Source organism: Pteropus vampyrus, unplaced genomic scaffold (assembly GCF_000151845.1).
Source record: "Pteropus vampyrus isolate Shadow unplaced genomic scaffold, Pvam_2.0 Scaffold291, whole genome shotgun sequence".
NCBI lineage: Eukaryota > Metazoa > Chordata > Mammalia > Chiroptera > Pteropodidae > Pteropus > Pteropus vampyrus.
The window spans coordinates 850,475-862,628 of NW_011889072.1; the positions used below are offsets into that span (position 1 = coordinate 850,475).

Below are 12,154 nucleotides of genomic sequence, written 5' to 3' on the forward strand. Positions count from 1 at the left end.
TGGGAGCTATCATCTTGCCTTCGAGCACAATCGTTTCATATGTGGAACAGTAAGGACACAGCTTCTTGTCCACTGCCTCGAGACTGCGAATTCACGGTGGTAAGAGGTGCTGCGCTGAGGGCGTGACCCTCGACTTAAAGCTGACACAACCTGACCAGCACCAGGCGCTGCCTAGGACCCTACAGCGTGCACAGGTGGGCCCACGCCCGCTCCACCATAACCCTAACGAGAAACGCAGTTTAGACCATTACCTACCTGTGTTTACCAAAATATTCGTCTTCTACTCTATTTAATTTTTTCTTTTAATGCTAGTCACAAAATTCTCTAATGGGTTGTAACGCGTAGCTTTAAAAGATCGCTTAATTCTGTGGGTTACTTTGTGTTATTTGTACCTTTTGGGATATGTGCAGAATATTACTTTGCCCTCATCCATTCAGCAAAAAATACAAAAGGTATGAGATAATATTTTTTAAAACAATGAGATCTCAATTTTTCCGAAGTTGCTAGATATTATACAAATAGTATCAAGTTAATTTAATAAGATTCTTAATATATAATTGTTAATCGTACAGTACAGACTGGGGAAGGGATGGAGTTCTACCTTTGACTTTACATACTTCTTGCTTAAATCTTAAGAAATGTTACTTTTGTAATTAAAAAGCAAGATGTTCTCAGCCACTTCTGGGGGGGGGGCGCTACTTAACCATCTGCCTCTACGAAAGCAGCATGCGTGGGGTGGGGCACAGCCGCGGGACCGCAAAGGACCCCGCTTGCCGACCAGCGGGGATCCGAGGGACACAGCACTAGCAGCTTCCGAGACCCCGACGGGCCTCCTGCCCGCGGTGACACGGGAGCCTGACTCGCACGCGGACGCAGCGCCCCACAAGGGGTTTCGCTGCGCATGTGCACCCATTTTTACATCTGAGGTGACACCCCGAGGCCTTGTCAGCCTGGCACGGTCACATCCGGAGAACAAGCAAGCCCAGGTCACCCGTTCACTGTGCGTCGCGGCTAGGGGTGCGGGGAAGAGCGCGCCTTTCGGAAACACCCCCCACTGCGCGGGCTGTCCATCAGCCCACGTTCTCGCGAGACGCGGGCGGACTTACGAGAAGTTGAGCACGGGCTGGCCCACGTGCGAGATGTGCACCTCCTCCAGGTACTGGAAGGGCTGCAGCGTCGGGAAGGTGCCGGCTCCCGGCGGGTCTGACAGCCAGGTGCCCAGCATCCAGGACAGCGGCTCCACCACTGGGCTCATCTTGGGGGGTTCTGGGGGCGAAAGGAGAGACAGTCAGTGGCTCCGTGTCCCCTAGTCCCCTCCTGACTGAGCACTGTCGGCAGATCCCTGGTCATTACAGCTAATCCGCAGGACCTTCGTGAACCTGCCGCTTGTCAGGACGGAGAAAAAGGCCAAACAATCAGCAAATGCCATGTTGCGGGACGCGCTCTACACAGGGGGAGACGGAGGGCCTCCCACGCGCGGCCAGGGACAGCGGCAGTGCCAGCTCCCATGCCGGACCAGAGCGCCCTGGCCCGAGGATCTGGTGACGGAGGTAAGGGCAGAAGGAAAACACGGGACGGGCGACGGAGGGTTTCAGCGCAGGAACATGGTGACAGCACACTCTGTGGGTGCCATTCCACCGTGACCTTGGCTTCCAGACCCCACACCAGCCTTGCAGCACCCAGTGGACGTTTCTCTCTCACTCCCCAAGAAAGCCACTGTCACTGAAGTGTGAGGGACGACACCCAGGCCTCGAATCGAGAGGTGTCAGGTGGAGGGATCCAGCCACAGGACCGCAGGCCTCTCATTCTGCCAGGTGTCCAAGCCGTCGGGGGCTGAAGACTGGTTAGGGACACGCGGGGCTCAGGTGACGCTCCTGTCAACCGTGTCAAGTGTCCTTATCCACAAAAGGAAAAGCTGTGTCGGGGGTGCTGAGGGGTTGGAGGGAGGGCGCGGGAACAGGTCTGAGTCCCGGATGTCCGGACTCTTTGCCAGCCACGCCCACGCCCATCGGCGCTTAACCCCGAACAGCGGGGAAGCAGAGGAGAGGCGCACCCCGCACCCCGCACCCCGCACGCGGCTGGCGGCGCGGGAGGCTCACACGCAGGGCAAAGCCGAGGGGCCCGCTTCTGTGTCAGGGCTGACGACCTGCGTGGCTCCCGCCGGCCCGCCCCGCGCAGAAGACGCAGGGAGGGACCGGCCCTGGAACTGCACAGCCTCCGATGGCCACTGCGAGCAGCCGGGGAGAATAACACCAGGAGGAAGGGAGTCAAAGGGGCTCTGGAGGCGAGCAGTGCCCGACTGCGGCTGAGGCAAGTGGGCACCCAGGGGGCGGCCGGCGGGTGGCAGGCGGCGCGTGATGCAGCCCCGGGCCCAGTGAGCATGCGCAGTGGGCGACATCAGGGACTCGCGCGTCTGGGCGGCGCAGGGCCAGACAGCGGCGGAGGGGAGGCCGGGGAGGCCGCTCCTCTCCCAGCGAGCCCCGCCTCTCGGCCTGGGATGGCCGGCCGATGGTTCGTTCGGAGTGTTGATGGCGACAGTGGAGCATCGACTGGTAAAACTTTCCTAACCAGACAACAGAAGAAAACGCGACCAGAATCTTAGTTACAGTCTTTGATGCAAGTAAGAAATAAGGGCCCTGGACTCGGGAGAGCCTGCTGCCGCCTGGGAGTGGCTCGTGGCCCTTGGCCCTGGATCCGCTGTCTCTTCCCGCAGACGTACCTCTGGGGGGCAACGGCAGCCCGCAAAGAGAAGCTGATAGAGACAAAGGCTGCGGCCCGCCACCGTGGCACTGCCACTCAGTGAGGGAAGGCACGCAGAACACAGAGATACAAGGAAAAGATGCGTAATTTAACGTACATTAGGTGTGAGCCAGAACAGGAGGCGGGGGAGGCCGGGCATTTCGAGATCTTAAGACTGGCAAGGACGGCCTTCCTGAGGAGTGTGCAGAGACCCGGGAGGGGACAGGGGCCCCGCAGCCACTCTGGAGAAGAGTGGCCCGTGCTGGGAGGAACCAGCAGCCACTGTAGCTGGGGAGGACGGCCCAGGAGAGCCTTGCCTCTGAGCAGACGGAGCCCTGGACAGGCCTGAGCGGAGCTGAGGTCTCTGGCTGAGCAGAGTGGCCGCAGCTGCAGGAAGCACCTGGTGATGGAGGAAGGTGGCCTGGGTGGCTAGAGGCAGGGAAAAGGCCAGATTCTGGAGCTGATCCGAAGGGAGAGCCAGCTGCATCTGCCCAGATGCAGGACGAGAGGCGACTCGGGGGGCTTAGCCTGAGCAACTGAGGCGATAAGCTGCCAAGACTGGGCAGTTTGAAGCTTGAGACGCTTGGCAACGGTCAGCAAGACCACCCAAGTCCCACACTTTTCAAATAAACAGAAATCATTACCTTCCAGACAGATGCCTATGGCCTCTGAATCTTCTGGTCTGGCAGACGTCTGCCACGCTCAGCGAGGTGCTGAAGAAACATTCTTTGCAAACCTCGGGCTCTCTGGTGGCTGTGTGGCCACCTGCACAAGCATAGTGCAAGGCAGTGGTCATAGCTCGCTGTCATAACCTGCTCTGTCCGGAGGACATCTCTATGCACGAAGCATGGCCTAGTCTGTGACCAGGAGAGCCAGGGGCCGGGCACAGGCAGCCCGAGATGCCACCCTTGCATCGGGGTCCTCTGGGCCGACCCTGCAGCTGAAGTGGGGGCTCCCAAGGCAGGGCTGGCTCGAGCCGGGCCAGCTAGCACCCTGGGTGCAGCGGTGTGAGGCGGAGGGTCTGGAATCTGACCCCGAGTTCCACTTGGAGCTGAGAACTGCAGCCTCCTCGACTCCCCACCTGAGCCTTCAGTGCATGCCTTAAAGGTGCCTCACTCTGAGGGGCCCTTAGGAGAAGCGAGGAAAAACTCCCAGGGGCGCTCCATCCCCGGGTCACAGTGTAATAAGGGGAGGGGTGGCAATAAGCTGGCGGGGGCACTGATCTCCCTCTCTGGGCCCCAGGCCAGGGAACAGGTCATCCTGGCCCAGAGGGTCTGTGTGAGGAGCAAGGAGGGACACATGGAGCGTCCTGCACGCTCTCCGCCTGCTCAGGGGATGTGGACCCGTCCCAAGCCCTTCTCTCTTGCAAACACCTTCAAACCGCTAGACCGCTCACACAGAACCCACCCGCCAGCATGCTCGCCAGGTCACGACTCAACACACTGCCCTGCTCCTGGGGAGCTTTTCTGGGTGATCCGTCCCCTCATCTGGAGGGCAAGGCCCAAGACTGTGGCCCGACGAGCCCACTGCCAGGGAGCACGTGGCTACAGTGCAGCCCCCAGGACAAGGGGGCTGAAACCCTAAGGAAAATCTATCCAACCACCACTAGAAAAAAGCTGAAATGGGAGTAGCCCAGGGAGAGGGAGACACTGGGAAACAGAACAGAAATGATTCAAAAGGAAAAGAAACAATAACAGTCAAAAAGGATCAGAGAGCCTCACACGTGGCTGGTGGGAATGTAAATGGTGTCACCTCCCCTGTGGAAAACAGTGGCAGTTACATAGGTTGAGCATGGAGCCTCGCTCCGGCAGCAAACCCACCTGAGAGATGAAAACAATTCACACTAAAAACCGTGCACCAGTGTTCACAGCAGCATAGCTCACGAGAGTCAAAAAGTGGAAACAGCCCAAAGGCTTTCTACTGGATGGGTGAACCGACGGGGCACATCCAGACAGTGGAGCATTACCCGGCCGTAAAAACGGATGAAGCACCGACACGTGCTGCAACACGGATGAACCCTGAAAGCACTTTGCTAAGGGACGGAGCAGACGTTAAAGGCCACACAGTGTATGGCCCCATCTATAAGAAATGCCAGCAGGCAAGGCCATGAGACGATGCAGCCAGGCCGGTGTTTTCTCCATGACCTCAGAGGCAGAAGATACCAGCACCACTTACAGGATGCAGGGAAAGCAAGCAACCGACGGATCTGACAGCTGCTACAGCTGTCTGTGACACGCAAGCCACAGCCCGGTGCTGCCCAACACGGCAGCTAGCGGCCACACATGAGCATTTGAAGCACGGCAGCCCCACTGAGCTGTGCTTCCGTGTACGATGCACACCGTTTCCGAGACCCAGTCCGAAACAAAGAACTTCAAACAGCTTAGTGACTTTTATGTATTGGTGGTTACATATTGAAATGATAATGTTTTAGGTAATATTGGGTTAAGTAAAATGTATTATATTAAAATTAATTTAATCTGTTTCTACCTTTTCAATGTGGCTATGAGAAAATTTTAAATCACACACGAGCTCATGCTGTCTTCCTGTTGGATGGCCCAAGGTGGCCAGTTCTCAACACTCAGGGACACTATATCTACGATTCTTCCCGAGGACGTTACTACGAGGCAGACAGAAGCTCTGAAACTATATATGTCACGTCACAGTAAAGCTAAAGAGAACGGCTCTGCGATTGTCTGAATGTTCTAGTGTGAAAAAATCCATGGTGACTTCATTTAGTGGAAAAAGAGCAAAAACACCTCTAAGAGAGCTGTGGTTGAATTGACAGAATCATATTTTTTAACTGACGTGCTGGTTTGGCAGAATCATGTTCATTACTATGACCTATTTATTCCTCTCCTAGGTATCTCTATCCTACGGAACTACACACTTTGTTCACCAAAGGACAGGAGCCATAATGTTTGCAGCAGCAACATTCACGACAGTTCCAAACTGGACACAACTCAAATGCCCAAATGCCCATCGCAGGAAGATACCAGGACAGGATGTGAACCCTGGGGCACCAGGCACAGCAGCAGCGTTACAGAGCAGAAGTTACTGGACACGCGTGTTGACAGAAACTGAAGGAAAGATCAGTTCACGTTTATGTCTGAATGAATAAAATGCAGGCAATGAAACAGACTGCCTACACGATGGGGCAGCCCTGACTGACATACACTGAACTTTGTAGCTGAAAACCAGAGAATACTCCTTTTCAAGTTCCTCCGGAAGACTCATGAACAGTGACTTTTAAATGGCCAAAGAACACCCGTAAATTCGAAAACGTAGAGAGTTCCTACTACACTGTCCGAGCACAATGAGGTGAGACTAGAAATTAAAATACCATCAGATGTTCCTCAGAAACTCACTGTGGAAAAAAAGCCAGACGTAAAAATGTACAGACTCTGTGACTCTGTGCATGAATCCGGACTGTGGTGGGAGGGCCCGAAAACATGGGATATTCCACGAGGGTGGTGACACAGGTGTCTGCACCTGTCAAAATTCACCTGGGGGAACCCTGAACGCTGTTTCACTTACGTACATTTACCACAGTAAAGAGGGGAAACTCCCCTAAAACAAACATAAACAAAACGTATCAGGCCCACACACCCCCTCTCTGCACCCGTTTACTAAGGTAACAACAGCACAGGGTCTGAGAGGCCACAGGGTCTGAGGACACCGGCCTCAGAGCTGGGGCATCGGGGCAGCCCAGCCCTTGTGCCCGGGGTCTGCGCCGTTGACAGCTGCCCCACGGGGACGAGGGCTCTCTGTTGCCAGCCTGGAGTTTCAAGAAATACTGATTTGAGGGTAAACGATCTCGATGTCTAACGATGTGCTCAAGTTACAACAAAACGGGCTGCGGTGTCATTCACTCTCGTCCCTGGCCATCCACCCACCGCTGGCCACAGCTGCGGTCCCACCACATAGTGCACATGCGAAGGGCTCAGGGATGCCCACCGCCCCCTGCGTGGCCAGCGCACCCCCTGCTCCTTCCAGCCCGGCCAGACAAGGCCGGAGGTTGCCTGGTGCACCCCTACGCGTCCTGAACCCACGGCTCCCGGCGTGGCAGCTGTCCGCGCTGGTGCATGGGAGCTGCAGCTGGCACAGGGGCCGCGCGGACGCTGCCGGCGTGGCCCACACGAATCAGCAGCCCCCGCTGTGCAGAGCAGGCAGACCAGGCGGCAGCCCCCACTGTGCAAGCAGGAGATCCAGGGGGACGGCGGGTAGGTGAGGAAGGGGAGCACAGCTAGGTCGGCCAGGAGAAAGGGGCTCCAGAGTCTGAGTGAGGCCTACGGGACCGACTCCGCCGCCACCCTCCGGGGCCCAGGGGCTCGGGGAGCGCCTCCGTCTAGAAGTTGGTGGGCGTGCTGGAGTGTCAAAAGTGGACTGGGGGTCTCCGCCTCTGCCCTCACTTGTTAGTAAGTAAAAGATGCTTGTCCAATGCCAACGAAACGATGCCACAGGCAGATGGAAGCAGGATGGGGGGCACACAGACGGAGAGGCTCAGGGAGGGCCTTCTGAAGAGACTGGACCCCAGCTGCTCCTGGAGAATAGGTAGGATGGGGCACAGGGGACTGTGACAGGCCGGCACTCAGGCCATGTGACACCTAGTCAGCAGACAAATGCACAGCCCGGCCCGTCCTGAGAGACTCGAGCTCTGGGCCCAAGGCAGGACCAGATTGGACCTTTTGCAACTCGGGGTGCTAATGCAGGGTCTTGAGATGAGACAGCAGTGCTGACCAGTGGTCTGCTAGCACTGGTCACACCTATCCCCTCTTTGCTCCATGACAATGGCACCGGGCCAGGTCTGAAGGCAAGGAGCTGGGTGTGCAAAGCCCAGCCGAGCGACGTGGAATGGAGGGACTGACCAATCTAAGCGCCAGGGACCAGGGAGGTGGCCAAAGAGACAGAGGCTGGAAGTTAGAAGCCTGGTGGCCCAGAGGACAACCACCAGAACTGGGACATGGGAAGCGAGGCTTAGGATGCTATGTGGGTCAGGGAGGAGGGTGAGGATGGGAGGGTGGGGAAGTGGGGGAGGGGGAGGTCCTCACAGGCTGGCCACTGGAAGGGGCTGGGCAGGATCAGGGTGCAAGAGTGCGCCACAGGAGCCCAGGACGGACACTGCCCCTAGGACAGGGCAGAACGCCGGAGAGAGGTGGGCTCAGCACAGGGTGCGGGGTGGGTGTCCGTCCGAAGGGGCGGGTGGGGAGGCGGGGAGACGGGCCTGGCTTCCGGCCTCTAACAATTCTGCCTGGAGCCCTCCAATCTCACGGCGCCTGTGGCCGGACTCTGTAGTGGCCAGCAGTGCACACCAGGTCGTAGGCACCCCCACGGGGCCAGGTTCTGCGGGCGCTTCTGGACGCGGAGCGGCCCGCTGGGTCCCAGCTGTCTGAGGCCAGAGCCCGGCGGTCGGCAGGCGGACGCCCCAGCGTCCTCACACTGCCACGAGCCGAGGGCAGCGGCCGCGCGTTCCCGAGGCCGGGAAACCCTAAACGGCTCCCCTCTCCCAAGTCAGAAGAGACAAGCTGAGTAGAACGTAACACTGTCACAAAGTCACCGGAGACTCTTCGGGACGCCAAGGTCTAACCCAGGGCACGGCCAGTCGAGGGAGGCCCTCCTGGCCTGTGGGTGCCCTCAGCTGCAACGAAATGAACTTCAGCTTGGACTAGGATGCTGGCCGCCGGGCTACCCAGGCCCCCTGCACCCCCACCACGGACGCTGTCCCGCCGCTGGCAGCTCCTCGGCCGTCTCCGGGCTCCCACTGAAGCTCTGATGGGAGCAATGACCAAGACAACTCTGAGCCCCAAATGTCAGGTCACACGGCCTGTCAGATTTCATTAACCTACATCCTTAAGGTTTGTGTATTTTAATTTATGTAAATTATACCTCATTAGAGAAATAAACATAAAATAATTTAAAAATCAAACAAATAAAAAGTATAAGGGATCTAGCCTATTTGCCACTCTTCAAGTAAGTCCGACAGGCTTTTCTATGCATTTTTTTTTTCTGATTTCATTTTTCTTTTATTAAAATCTCAACCAAAATACTAAAAAAATTTTTTTAATTTTCTTCAAGAAATTTAAATTTTCATTTTTTGGCCCGAGACAGTGAAAGCAGTCTTACCCATCCCTAAATTTTCTAAACTCCAGACACCGTCAAGGTTCTTCAAGGTTGTTTTCTGCCAATTGACGGGAAATGTCTGCACCTGGCTGTTGACTGTTCGGCAGGAAGTGAATGCCAACCTTGAAGGGTGCATTCTGGGAACTGTAGTTCTCTCTAAAAGATGACTCCTCAGACAAAAGTATAAGACAGACTGGAGGTGACCGAGTCTTAGAGCTGGGAGGGGAGATCAAGTCGAATTTTACGAAGATCGGCCAGGCCAGACAGTCAAATGACTGGGCAGAGCGAGGAGTGGGCCTCCACCCCGGCCGCTGTCACTGAGGACCCAGGGAGCGGGCTGTCCACGAGGGACAAGGCCGCGGAGTCAGGCACACGGCAAAGGCTGCTTCTTTCTCGAACGGTTACTCGAAACATTTCCCTCTCTGTCTATCTCCTAGAAGGCTGGCCGCCCACTCATCTCGGCTCTAAAAGTGGACACTCAGAGACTGCTCTGTCTCCTGGAAAATGACACCAACGACAGGAAGCACTCGCGAGGACCGCGGGGGCCTCCCCGAGGCGCCTCCCATCCTCACAGGCTTCGTGTCAGTGACAACGGCCCTGGCACACTGGGAACACACTGATCAAACAGCATGACAGGCAGAGAGCCAAGGCCACCACCTGGCTAGTGCTGGCTGTCCCCAGTGGAAAGGGCACACCTGGCATTGCTGGTCCCTGTGGGCACCACTGGCATGGCACGTCAGGGGATGCTGCCCTTTAAAATGACAGCCAGGCCCCCACTGTATCACCCACCAAACGGAAAGACGCGCGTGCACGCCAGAAAAAAGGTATGACAGAAAACAGCAAATATTTCTACGAAATACAAAAGACACAGAAGGAGACCAAGTAATTATTGTTTGCAGATGTTATGGTTGATTACCTAGTTTGTCTAGAAGTCGCAATTAAAAACTATCAGAATAAATGAATTCGATAAGATGGCTAGTTACTAAAATTGGTAGCTTTCCCATATATGAACAATAACCAAATTAAAAATATGAGGAAACTCATTTCAACTGTGATGTATAAAAAGCTTAGAAGTCATAACTTCTGTCTTTACAACAAGAAAAACACTGAACTGAAAATCGATGATCTTCTTGAACCCACTGGAGAAGTGGGGTCACAGATGTCTCCTCGAAACATGGAGAGACGTGCTTACCTGGAGCCCAAACTACCAGACACAGAAACGCTTGACTGTAACATGGACTAAATGCCGGGGGCTATGCAGACAAGTGTGAGTGAAACTCCATGAGGGGCTGCAGTCCGGGGGACCCCACAACTGCATGCGTTTCACTTCTAGGAACCCCACAAAGGCAAGAAAAAAAACTATCTCATGTCTCTGGCGGGGAGGGGAAGAGAACATACTGAACAGCCCACAGCTGAAAAGTGAAAAGACCACCAGACTCTACCTCCCCTGGCAAAGGGCAGGCCCCCTCCAGCCCCTCCAGCCCCTCCAGCCTTCCTGTCTCACCCGCCAGGGAAACAAAGGGCAGAAACACTTGCGAAGGCCCCGGCCCAGGAACACAGGATGCAAACAGGCTGAATGAAATTCAATCGTGAGGGTGTAGAAGGCGCCCCCTCCCCGCCCCCAGTCCTCAAGGCTGCAGCCCCATAACAGAAGGACACCTTTAGAACAAAGGAAGGTTTCTGCCAGGGTTGCTAACAGCCCATGCCCCACACCTGTGAAGGGGAACCAGGCACCTAGAGTCACTCCCTCTGGCTAAAACCGTGGGGAACCTAAGGGTTAAAGGCTGGGAGAGGCCAGCAGGTGGCACTCTGCACGTTCTCACCCTTTCGCTACAGACCCTTCCCCTTCCTCCCTGTACGTCCACGTCAAAGGAAATGGGTTAAGAAAGTCTTATAAACAACAACTCACAGGAGCTGAAGAACGATACAGAAACTGAATTCCTTAAACACTTGTTCCCCCACCTTTCCAAGCCTCTCTCAGCCCCTCTCGCCTCTGCCTCTGAGGGGGGACCACTCTGTGGAGCGTTACCCCTCGTCTAATGAACTTTCCTTTGGCTCCAGCTTTGGCGAGTGTGTTGGATTCTTTCTTCACTCTCCGCCAAAGGCCCCTCTCCTTCTCTCGGATCGGGGCTGGGTCTCCCTGCGCCTGGCGAAATTTGCCCAGTCCTCCATCACCGTGACGGACGAGGCCAAGGACAGAATCGGTGAATCTGAAGGCCGTGCACGGAACCCTCCCACACTGAAATGTGAAGAGAGTGAAGGATGAACAAAGCCCCAGAGTACCAGAGAACCGTGGGACAATTGCCAAAGTGACACATGCGCATAATGGAATAACAGAAGAGAGAAGAAATATGTGAAGTAATAATAGCTGAGAATTTTTCAAAATTAATGACAGTCACCAAACCACAGACCAAGGAAGCTCAGAGAACACTAAATACGATAATACCGAAAATTCTACATGTAAGCATTCACATTCACACTGCAGAAAACCAGAAGGGAAAAAAACCTTACCGACAGAGCAAAAGTAAGAATTACAGTGGACTTCTCCTTGGAAGACATACAGCAGAACTTCTATCTGTAAACTATCCTTTGAGAAGAAACAAAGACTTTTTCAAACAAAAACACAGAAGACACTGCTAGTAGACGCGCCCCGCGAGAAATACTGACAGCTCTTCAGGGACGTGGGCGATGACAGCGGCCGGAACCCTGAACCCACGCAGAGCATCGAGGGGTGGCGAGCCCCTCTTTCTTAATCGACCTAACAGAGAAATGATTGTTCAGATCGACAGCAGTAACGGGGATGGTACAGCACGTGTGTAAGCGAAACGGGTGACGGCAGTTTCACAAGGGACCAGAGGGTAGAACTGTGAATGCTGTCACGACCCTGTCGCTACCCGGGAAGCCGGGCAGCAGCGTCTGAAAGTGCACTCAGACCAGTTGTACGTGTTTGGTGCAAACTCTAGGACAACCACCAAAGTTTCAAAAAGAGGTATAATTGATATGCTAAAAAAGAAGAGAAAACGAAATCAAATGGTCCACTGAAACCAGAGAAGGCAGAAGAGAAAGAAACCAGAGCGGCAAACAGAAAGCAGTCACAAACATGACGGATATTACTACGACTGTAGCAACACTCACATTGTGTGACTGATCTAAATACAGCGACTAAGAGCCTGACTGTCAGATCGTAAAAACCCCCAACTATCTTCCGTCTGTAGGAAACCCACTTTAAACACGAAGACGTAGATCAAAAGCAGCAGTACAGAGAAAGACGTATCATGCTACCACGAGCGGAAAAGCG

At 54.9% G+C, this 12,154-nt stretch overlaps 1 protein-coding gene across 1 annotated transcript in view; it reads right to left on the reverse strand.

The window, feature by feature from the left end:
• THAP4 (THAP domain containing 4) overlaps nucleotides 1-12,154 on the reverse strand; it is a 36,401-nt gene that overhangs the window by 10,000 nt on the left and 14,247 nt on the right. Inside the window, exon 3 of the mRNA XM_023521089.1 lies at nucleotides 1,105-1,266. Within this exon, the coding sequence (XP_023376857.1) occupies nucleotides 1,105-1,266 (162 nt within the window). The remainder of the gene's footprint in view (nucleotides 1-1,104; nucleotides 1,267-12,154) is intronic.